Here is an 11,902-nt window from a genome sequence, read left to right on the forward strand (position 1 = left end):
CCTGTAATCCCAGCTACTCAGGAGGCTGAGGCAGGAGAATTGCCTGAACCCAGGAGGCGGAGGTTGCGGTGAGCCGAGATCGTGCCATGGCACTCCAGCCTGGGTAACAAGGGCGAAACTCCGTCTCAAAAAACAAAACAAAACAAAACAAAACAAACAAACAAAAAGAATGTCATCATGGTTCAGGCTCCATTGGGGTGTTTTTGAGCAGGCTTGGAGGAGAAATAACCTCCACAAGAAATAGGAATGCTTTTACACTGTTGCTGGGAATGTATATTAGTTAAACCATTGTGGAAGATAGTATGTCTATTCCTTAAGGATCTAGAACCAGAAATACCATTTGACCCAGCAACCCATTACTGGGTACAAACCCAAAGGAATATACATCATTATACTCTAAAGACACATGGACACATATGTTTATTGCAGCACTGTTTACAATAGCAAAGTCATGGAACCAACCCAAATGTCCTTCAATGATAGACTAAAGAAAATGTAGTACATATACACCATGGAATACTATGCAGCCGTAAAAAGGAGTGAGATTATGTCCTTTGCAGAGACATGGATGAAGCTGGAAGCTATCATCCTCAGCAAAGTAACACAGGAACAGAAAACCAAACACTGCATGTTCACACTCCATAAGTGGGAGTTAAACAATGAGAACATATGGACACAGGGAGGGGAACAACACACACCAGGGCTTCTTGGGCCCTGTTGGGGGTTAGGGGATGGGGTCGAGGGGAGGGAACTTAGAAGATGGGTCAGTAGGTGCAGCAAACCACTATGGCCCACATACCTGTGTAATAAACCTGAACGTGCACGTTCTGCACATGTATCCCAGAACTTAACATAAAATTAAAAAAAGAAAAGAAATGACCTCCACAGTGTGCTTTGTGCCTTTCTCATTGGATTTTCTCTGACACAAGGAAGGAGAGACAGAAAAATTTTCTGATTCTTAATGGTTTTTCACTTAAGTGACTTGTATCATTTAGTTGTGAGAGATGGTTGTTTGATTTATAATGTTCTTTTTTTGACAATTCTCATAGAACTTTATGTAAAAGATAATCAATATTTGATCTATTGTTAGATTTGTGTCATTGAAATAATGTTTAGGACAGTTTGGATTACTGCAGTGTTATAGATTGTAAGATACTGAGAAGTGGTTGGTAAAAATATCATCAAGGGCACTCAAACTCTGATGAAAGTTATCTGAAATTGCTTTATTTTATCTTTCGATTTGAAATTATGCCCAAAGCTTCTGGTTTTACATTAGTAAATGCCCTTGGAAGGATTTTGGTAGCTGTCATTCAGGAGTAGTTATCACTTAGAGCTATTAACAGACAAATATTCTCTCTGAAAATGACATGGTATCTGCTGTAATCCTACAGTGTCTTAATAGTCTATTCTATGCTCAGCAATGAAACATTTCAAAAAATGACTGACAACCAATTGATGTAATTCATGGTGATCTTTTGTGTTGACAGATCTTTAAAAATCATAGGAAATTACTACTGTACCCAGTGAAGCCACCTCCCTTTTTTAAATGTAACTGCCAATATCCTGTAAAACAGGACAATTTTCTCTTTGACTGCCACTGTTTTTTATTTCAATAACATGACATGATTCCTCCTTATTATTAGGATTTCTTTTGATAGACAGAATGTGTTTCCATAGGTAATACTGATTTTAAAATAGAAATTTTTCAGTTCTCCAAATTAACTCTCTTAATTTTCTGACTTCCACATCAAGACAACATTGCCAGTAGCCACCTTCCCACTCAGGAAGAAGAATGATTTAATTCAGACAATTTAAATGTTTTTAAATGATTTTAAAGGAGAAAATGATGAGAGCAAGAGAGTGATGAATTGCTTATTTTGATGGTTATCTTTTTCTAGAGCACTCCAAAGTTAAAAGGTTGATGTTTTTGGTAGTTTTATAGGATATAGTAGTCTTGTGTTCAAAACTGAAAATCTTGAATTCAAACTGTGGAATGAATTCAAAAGGGAGCTTAGAACTTGTCTGACAAGTTGTGAAGGAAAATACAGAGATCTAGACCCAGTGTGGCCCTAACTTTTCATCTAAGAGAATTTGTTGGAATTGTATCTCTGTGTTTTTGCCCTTTGTTATTGTGTTTCAACGTAGTTATTTTCCTAAGATTGTCAGCATGATCCTTAGTGGAGTAGAAGGGTATTCCTTTTCTTAGTTGAAACCAATACTAGAACATTGTCATTATGAGTGGACATGTACTTTTTCAGAATGAAGTATGTTCTTTCATCCTGTGCTGGATGATGTGGAAGAAGTAAGAATGTATTTTCTGATTACAGCCCTATCTGTATTTTTGTTTAATATTCCAGAGCATAACATAATTCTTACTAAAATAAAATTCCAACTTTTAAAAATTGTTTTGAAATGTCATGTATTATAAACTTCATCATTAGTTCCAGTTTCTGCTTTGTGTCATTTACCACCCCACATCCCTCTGGCTCACTTTCTCACTAGACCAAAAGACCTAGATTAATTCATTGCCTTAAACAGCAAAACTCCCCCTACCTGCCACAAACTCACCATCAGACATATTCTTGTAAAGATGCCAAGTAAAGATTTAGTAAAGAGAGACAAAAAAAAAAAGAGTTCCATTCTATTTCCTGTTTGTATTTCCTTTAGACTCTAGGGAATGTGAATAGTTTTAATAGTTTAATAGTTAAGCGATAAGTAATAGATACCACTTTTTTTCCCTCTTCTTTTTACTAGAGTAGAATCAGAACATGGAGCGGTCTAGTTGATTGCAGACCCAGAATCTTATATTTTAGTCTAATGTACACAATCATGCAGCACGTTAGGGCTACCATATTATGCTTATGCTAAAAGGCACTGGCAGAAGTCATTTAGATGAGTACATAATTGGAAGGTATGGGACATAGTATTAGTTCCATTTAGGCAATGTGATCTAAAGAAAATCACTTGATTTTCATTTCTGTTATAATAAAATGGAAGTTATAATTATGTCCATTTAACTACTTTTCCAAGTTTATGGGAAAACAATGTAGGAAAATGAATCATGAAGTTCTTCAGAATCCTTAATTCTATATGGACAATACTAGTTATTCTTTTTCATTTTCTCTTCAAGTAATTTGTAAAGACAACCTTTTTTTTTTTTTAACAATCTGTTCTATGTAAGAAAAGATAAATAGTGTTAACAACAGAGTATTTAATCCTCACAATAACTCTGTAAAGTAGACATTATTGTTGACATTTTACAGATAAGGAGATATGGTTATAAAAGTTAAGAAACTTTCCCGTGATCAAATAAGTAATAATAATAAAGTAAGTGGTTAATTTCGTGGTTACTTTCACTTTGATGCCCATGTTTTTTCTTCCATAAACTGATGGAGTATATTAACATATTGTAATCTCTCCTAACATCTTTCTGTTCATCATGCATAATTTTGAAACATCTTGTTGCCATTTTAATTATTCCTGTTTATTTAGTGACTATTTATTTAGTTCATTTGGCAATGTTTTAACTGGCAGGCACCATGCTAAACAGTAGCAATTTTTGTCCTTAGTCTAATCTTTTTTAAACAGAAGAAAACATACCTTTAAAATAGAGTGGTACGTGTTCCCATAATAGGGGTGAATATAAAATATTTTGGAATGCTGAATTAGTCCTTTTTTTTTTTTGAGGAAGGAAGGAAAGAAAGAAAGAGAAAGAGAGAGAGAGAGAGGAAAAGAAAGAGGAAGAGAGATCGGGAGTCTTGCTGCATTGCCTAAGCTGGAGTGCAGCCTAAAAATGGGTATTAAAAACCTCTTTTAGGCCAATAATTGTGCTTGACCTCAACCAATATTTCACTTAAACCTGTGAAATGCTATGCATTTGCTGAGGAGTGATTTACTCCCAATTATGTGGTCACTTATAGAGTAGGTGTGATGTGGTGCTGAGAAGAATGTATATTCTGTGGATTTGGGGTGGAGAGTTCTATAAATGCCTATTAGGTTTGCTTGTTCCAGGTCTGAGTTCAAGTCCTAGATATCCTTGTTAATTTTCTGTCTCATTGATCTGTCTAATATTGACAATGGGGTGTTAAAGTCCCCCACTATTATTGTATGGGAGTCTAAGTCTCTTTGTAGGTCATTAAGAACTTGCCTTATGTATCTGGGTGCTCCTGTATTGGGCGCATATATATATAGGATTGTTAGCTCTTCTTGTTGCATTGATCCTTTTACCATTATGAAATGTCCTTCTTTGTCTCTTTTGATCCTTTTTGCTTTAAAGTCTATTTTATCAGAGACAAAAATTACAACTCCTGCTTTTTTTTTCTCTCCATTTGATTAGTAAATGTTCTTCCATCCCTTTATTTTGAGCCTTTGTGTATCCTTGCATGTGAGATTGGGTTTCCTGGATACAGCACATCGATGGGTTTTGGCTTTTTATCCAATTTGCCAGTCTGTGTCTTTTGATTGGGGCATTTACTCCACTTACATTTAGGGTTAATATTAATATGTGTGAATTTGATATTGCTGTTTAATGCTAGCTGGCTGTTTTGCCTGTTAGTTGATGCAGATTCTTGATTCTGTTGATGCTCTTTACCATTTGATATGTTTTTGGAGTGGCTGATACTGGTTGTTCCTTTATATGGGTAGTGCTTCTTTCAGGAGCTCTTATAAAGCAGGCCTAGCGGTGATGAAATCTCTGAGTACTTACTTGTTCACAAAAAATTTTATTTTTCCTTCACTTATGAAACTTAGTTTGGCTGGATATGAAATTCTGGATTGAAAGTTGTTTTCTTTAAGGATGTTGAATATTGGCCCCCACTCTCTTCTGGCCTATAGGGTTTCTGTGGAGAGATCTGCTGTGAGTCTGATGGGCTTCCCTTTGTGGGTAACCTGACCTTTCTCTCTGGCTGCCCCTAGCATTTTCTCCTTCATTTCAACCCTGGTGAATCTGACAATTATGTGCCTTGGGGTTGCTCTTGTTGAGGAATATCTTTGTGGTATTCTCTGTATTACCTGGACTTCAATATTGGCCTGCCTTGCTAGGTTGGGAAAGTTCTCCTGGATAATGTCCTGAAGAGTATTTTCCAGCTTGGATTCATTTTCTTCGTCACATTCAGGTACACCTATCAAACGTAGATTAGGTCTTTTCACATAGTCCCATATTTCTTGGAGACTTTGTTCATTCCTTTTTACCCTTCTTTCTCTAATCTTGCCTTCTTGTTTTGTTTCATTGTCTTCGACCTTTGATATCCTTTCTTCTGCTTCGTCAATTCGACTGTTAAAACGTGTGCATACTTCGCGAAGTTCTCGTGTTGTGTTTTTCAGCTCCATCGGTTCACTTATATTCCTCTCTAAATTGTCTATTCTTGTTAGTATTTCATCAAATCTTTTTTCAAGGTTCTTAGTTTCTTTGCATTGGGTTATAACATGTTCTTTTAGCTCACAGAAGTTTCTTATTATCCACCTTCTGAAGCCTGATTCTGTCAGTTCATCACACTCATTCTCCATCAGGCCTTGTTCCCTTGCTGGTGAGGAGTTCTGATCCCTTGTGGGAGGAGAGGCATTCTGGTTTCTGGTGTTATCAGCCTTTTTGCTCTGGTTTCTTCCCATCTTTGTGGATTTATCCACCTGTCATATTTGTAGTTGCTGACTTTCAGATTGGGTCTCTGAGTTGATGTCCAGTTTGTTGACGATAAAGTTATTTCTGTTTCTTAGTTTTCCTTCTAACAGTCTGGCCTGTCTGCTGTAGGACTGCTGAGGTCCACTCCAGGCCCTGCTTGCCTGGGGGTCACCTGCAGCGGCTGCAGAACTGTAAGGGTTGCTACCGGTTTCTTCTTCTGCTGTCTTTGTCCCAGAAGGATACCCGCCAAATGTCAGTTTGAGCTCTGCTTTATGAGGTGATTCTTTGGGTTTATGGGGGCCAGGGAGCTCCTTGAGGAGACAGTCTGTCCTTTATAGGTGCTCAAGTGCTGAGCTGTGAGCTCTGTTGTTCATTTAGAGCTGCTGGGCAGGTACGTTTAAGTCTGCTGTAGCAGAACTCATAAACCCTTTTTTTTTTCCCAGGTGCTCAGTACCGGGGAGTTAGGGCTTTATTTATGAGTTTCCATTGTGTTGCTGCCTTTTTCTTTTTTTTTTTTTTTTCAGGGCTGTGCTGCCCAGCAAGGTGGCAGCCTACCTCTGTAGTGGTGGAGTGCCTCAGTAATGGTGGACACCCCTCCCCCACATAGTTGAACCTTCCCGGGTTCAGCTGTGCTTGCTGTGAAACTCTCAACCCACAGAGTTTTCAATTGCTATTTTTTTGTGGGGGTGGGACCAGTGGAGCCTCATTCACCTGGCTCCCTGTCTCAGAGCCTTTTTTTTTTAGTTGAACAGTCGACTCTTTCCCAGGTGTTCCAGTCACCTGTTGAAAAGGTGCCAGGATCTGTGTGATTTCCCATGCGGTAACCCACTGCATCGGCTGACACAGCTGCACTGAGATTCATGGCACTTTTTTGCCCGGGAATCTCCCAGTTTGGCTTCCTGTTTCAGTCCCCTTTTTAATCAGCAGAATGGGCAACTCTGCCTTCCTGGAGCTCCAATCACCAGCCAAAGGTGCACCCAGTCCTGTGTATTTTGTGCTGATAACCACTGGCCACGGCGCCGGCAAAACAGCTGCGCAGGCCAAAAGAGTTGCGCTTGCGACCCGTGGGCTTCTCCGCCTGGGTATCTCCTGGTCCATGGGCAACAAAAATCCGTCTGGAAATGTGGCATCCACTCACCCTCTGCACTTTCACTGGGAGCTGCAATCCTGAGCTGCTCCTAATGGGCCATCTTGGATCTCTCTGTATTAGTCAATTTTCATACTGCTATAAAGAACTGCCAGAGACTGGGTAATTTATAAGGAAAGAGGTTTAATTGACTTGCAGTTCAACATGGCTTGGGAGGCCTCAGGAAACTTACAATCATGGCATAAGGCAAAGGGGAAGCAAGGACCCTCTTCACAAGGTGGCAAGAGGAAGTGCTGAGCAAAGTGGGAGGAGCCCCTTATAAAACCACCAGATCTCATGAGAACTCACTATCATGAGAACAGCTTGGGGGAAACTGCCCCCGTGATTCAGTTACCTCCACCTGGTCTGTCCCTTGATACATGCATGGGATTATGGGGATTATGGAGATTACAATTAAAGATGAGATTTAGGTGGGGACACAAAACCTGACCATATCAAAGGCTTCCTAGAAGAGGTAAAATGAACGCCCATGCTTTAACATGTGCTTTGCCAGAATATGGATCACCTTTGCCATCATGCCTTTCATTTGTCTTGTACCAGCAGATTAATATTGAGCCATTCATTCTGGGGTGAATAGTCAAATGACTTTTACATGTGCTTGTTGTTTTCTAGCTTGTCCAGATTATTATCAACACAACACATTTGGAGAAATCCTGTAAGTACTTAGAAGAATTTATCACCAACATCACTAATGTGCTTCCAGAGACAGTTCACACTACCAAGCTCTATGGCACCACAACTTTTAAGGTGAGAGGCTCTACTGTTCTGTGGAACTGCTTCTGGTGTATGTAGTCTGGGATATTCTACTTAACATGACCTTGTTTCTGCAAGATGGTTTATAACATGCTTTTGAAAATAAGTGTTTATGATATGTTTGGTTTCCCTTCTCTATTCTCTTTGAAAAAATAAATACCATTGCTAGTTTTTGGCTGTTCAAACAAAACAAAACAACTACAACTGTGTCTCTAAACCCTTCCTTATATTTTGTACATGTAAATCACCATTTCCTAAGTTGAGCCCCATCACAGTCAGATTTTCTACTAAGCTGTTCCCCGCTCACTGTATCCTGTGACCAAATTTTATTTTTAAAACCAATCTTTCTCTGTTACCCAGGATGAAGTACAGTGGTACAATCTTGGCTCACCACAACGTCTGCCTCCTGGGTTCAAGCAATTCTCATGCTTCATCCTCTCAAGTAGTTGGGATTACCAGCGTGTATCACCATGCCTGGCTAATTTTTAGTATTTTTAGTAGAGACGGGGTTTCACCATGTTGCCTAGGCTGGTCTTGAATTCCTGGGTTCAAGGAATCCACCTACCTTGGCTTTGCAAAGTGCTGGGATTACAGGCATGAGCCACCACACATGCCCCTGTGACCAATTTTTTAATCTTTTTAATGAGGAATTTCTTTCCCTGCTTTTCTAGTTAGTAATTTTATAATTTCACATATCCATAGCACTAGTTTTGATCCAGAGCTTGATCAAATGGGAAGAAATGACAATCATGTAGAACAAAAGAAGTATTGATGGTAGATGAGTTTCTGGAGGGTAAATGCTCTAGCTCAGAACAGCTTTAATAAACTCTTTCATATTATGTGAGCTTTAAATAGGTATTAAGCAGTAAAAGTAATAGGACAACATCTCAAACATTAAAAATGTAGATCTAACGTATAGGCTACTTACATGGTTTGAATTTTTGTTTATATTGTTGTTATTTGATTGTTTTAGTTTTAAAACATATTCTCTGTTACCCTTTGGAAATCTAGAAATTGATATTAATTAAATGTACAGTTGTAGAGTTGAAACTATGATTTATGTTACCTGTTGTCTGCTTTCTTCCATCAGCTTATCCCATTTCTCTATTTTTGGTACATTATTTTGACAGTAGGCACACGAGAAGAAATCAAATTTGATTTATACTGCTATTACACTTTGTGGCAGATAAAAATTGTTGGTATGACTTACTATTTTTCTATTGTTTGAAAAAATGCAGTGTTGAATCAAAATATTTATGAATCTATGTGATTAGGTCAGCTGCTTGATTAAGTTACACATTCATCAAGTGGCTATAAATTATTTTTTTAAAAAATAGTAAGAAAATTACAATAGCAAAGACCTGGAACCAACCCAAATGCCCATTGATGATAGATTGGACAAGGAAAATGTGGCACATATACACCATGGAATACTATGCAGCCATAAAAAATGATGAGTTTGTGTCCTTTGTAGGAACATGGATGAATCTGGAAACCATAACTCAGCAAACTGACACAAGAAGAGAAAATCAAACACTGCATGTTCTCACTCAGAGGCGGGTATTGAACAATGAGAACACGTGGACACAGGGAGGGTAGCATCACACACTGGGGTCTGTTGAGGGGGGCCAGGGGAGGTTTAGTGGAGGGGTGGGGAGGTCAGGGAGGGATAATATGGGGAGAAATGCCAGATACAGCTGACGAGGGGATGGAGGCAGCAAACCACATTGCCAGGTGTGTACCTATGCAACAATCCTGCATGATCTGCACATGTACCCCAGAACCTAAAGTACAACAAAAAAAATTCATTACACATCATGTTATGTTCATATCGTGACTTCCAAAGTTTTCAAGGATGTCTAGTGATATTAATATGGTTGTGCTTTTAGTGAGGAAAAGAATTATTTAATAAAAAAGCCCTGAGAATGAGTATGAAATACAAGAGCTTTAAGAGCTTCAGAATGACCTTAGGCAGTTTCATGGGAATTATAATTACTCTTAAATACTAGCATTATTATGGGGCTTGGGCAATAAATTTATCAAAAAATATTTTTATATTTGCTCCTCTGTGAAAGCCAACTTTTCTCTAGGAAAGAAAATGTAAAAATAAATAGTTCAGTGTTAAGTAGATAATAGGGAGTTAGGGAACTGGAACGTGAGGTTTCTTTATACTTATCTTTCAAATGAAGAATATGTGGTATCTGCTGATACTCTTTCTCTCAACCCGTCTCAGTTTTTTTTATGTCAATGGTTTTTCAAATTACATTCAGAAATTCTCTCAAAGGATGGCTTGTGTATTTTGTTGTTGCTCTAGCATGAAAAAATGCCGAAGGAAAATTAAAGGCAGCCAGGAAGCCATAGGGGCTGAACAGCCAGTTAAATACTTAGTCAAGGAGAAGTTCTGGAGACCACTAAAGGTCATGTTGACAGTGCTTATTGGAAAGACTGATTGCATAAAACACACTGAAAATTTATTTTTACCAGGGCTGTTTCAGACTAGCTAACCCAGAACTTAATATAAACATGGCAATTATAACAGCTACATGTTGTGTATTTTCCTAAGCTACTGTTTCCAGAAAACTTTCCCTTGCAGATGGAAACCTTTATGCTGGAAAAGGGGTAGAAAGAGTCTGAAGGTCTTTAAGGTATTTTCTTGCAGAGTTCCCTCTTATTTCTGCCGTGTGTGACATAATCAAGCTGTCATCCTTAGCTTTTCTTATTCATGAGATTTGCCTCACTCTCTTACAAAAGAGAATGAAAGTGTTTATTAATTTACTCCATTATAAATATTGCTTTCGTATCTACTGTGTGACCATCTGGTAGATTCTTGGGGAGAGACAGAATAAGCACTTTGTCCCTCGACTTAAAGTTTATGATCTATGGGTAAGACAGATACTATACTAGAATAATACATTAGATGTATTCAATCCCTCATTTATTTAACAAGTTTTACTACAGTATCTACTACAAATTAGCGAAAGTTTCAGGCATGAACAAAAAAAATTAGTCTCCTGACTTTACAGATATATTTTAATGAATTAGTAGATGATAAACAAACATAGAAATCTAATATAATGGTAAATAGTGATAAGAACTAGGAAAAATAATAAATGACCTGAAGGAAGTAAGAAATTAAATCATTTGGATTTCTGATGGATATGCATTCCTGTGAAAGGGAACAACACAGTGGTAGATATGGGTGTGTTCAAGAAATAGCAAGGGGGTCAATCTTGCATTGGTGTATCTATCACTAGTGGGAGAGATAAGAGATCAAGTATTCAGGAGTTAGATGATTTCGATACTGTACATTGTATTCTGAAATGAGATGCAAAGTCATTAGAAGATTAAGTTGTGGGGGGTAATGATTTGAATTATCATTTAATGTGATACTGATTTTTATGTAGAAATAAATATACTGTAATTTAATAAAAGGAAAAGAAAGAAGTCTAATTGGGAGGTAGTTGCAGTATTCCAGGCAAGAGATAATGGTCACTTGGACTAGTGGTAGAGGTAGAAGTGGTAAGAAATACTTTTGAAGGTATAGATGGCAGGTCTTACTACTAGATTGCATGTGTGTATTAAGAAAAAGAGAGGAGTCAAGGGTAGTTTCAAAACTTTTGAACTGAGCAAACTGGATGAATACTGTTTACTGAGATGAGGAAAACTTAGAGAACAATACATTGGGAGAGCAGAAATAAAATTTAGACTTCCATTTTTGATACATTAAGCTTGAGATATTTAATAGATAGCTATATAGAGGTATTAAATTGGCAGGACAATATCATAGCTGAAGATAAAAATTTAGAGTTCAACAGTGTAAAGATGATATTTGGTGCGATAGGATGGACTTTCTTCTAGGATTTGAATGTAGATAGAGGAAAGGTATGAGGATTGAGATCCAGGGGACTTCAACATGGACAGGTTCAAAAGAGGAGAATTCCAAAGAGAATGAGGTCCCAGCTTCAGAACCTCCAAAGAAGACTTCCCAGACATGTATAAGTTGGAATGGATCTTGGAACCAGCAGGATATTTCCAGGCAGAGAATGGATATAGAGGGAGTGAGGGATATTTTAACTTCATGTGCAAAGATGAAATGGTAAAATAAAGCCAGTATTCAGCATAGAATTAGGATGGCAGTGAGATACAGAAATAGATAAATGCCAACCTGAGAAGCACTTTTTTTATATTAATAGATAATTTGGACTTTAGTCTAAATTATTTGAAAGATTTCAAATGAAGCAGTGTTGCATTTTAAAAAGTAAACATTCTATCACACCTACTCTAAAATTGACCACATAATTGGGAGTAAATCACTCCTCAGCAAATGCAAAAGAATGGAAATCGTAACAAACAGTCTCTCAGACCACAGTGCAATCAAGTTAGAA

At 37.7% G+C, this 11,902-nt stretch overlaps 1 protein-coding gene across 6 annotated transcripts in view; it reads left to right on the forward strand.

The window, feature by feature from the left end:
- EXOC6B (exocyst complex component 6B) overlaps positions 1 to 11,902 on the forward strand; it is a 663,192-nt gene that overhangs the window by 344,056 nt on the left and 307,234 nt on the right. For all 6 annotated transcript variants that reach the window (XM_017521918.1, XM_017521917.2, XM_037736122.1 and 3 more), the window contains one exon: positions 7,377 to 7,511. In XM_017521918.1, coding sequence (XP_017377407.1) covers positions 7,377 to 7,511 — 135 coding nt within the window. The remainder of the gene's footprint in view (positions 1 to 7,376; positions 7,512 to 11,902) is intronic.

The sequence above is a fragment of the Cebus imitator genome, unplaced genomic scaffold, assembly GCF_001604975.1.
Source record: "Cebus imitator isolate Cc_AM_T3 unplaced genomic scaffold, Cebus_imitator-1.0 Scaffold23, whole genome shotgun sequence".
In the NCBI taxonomy this organism is placed as follows: Eukaryota; Metazoa; Chordata; class Mammalia; order Primates; family Cebidae; genus Cebus; species Cebus imitator.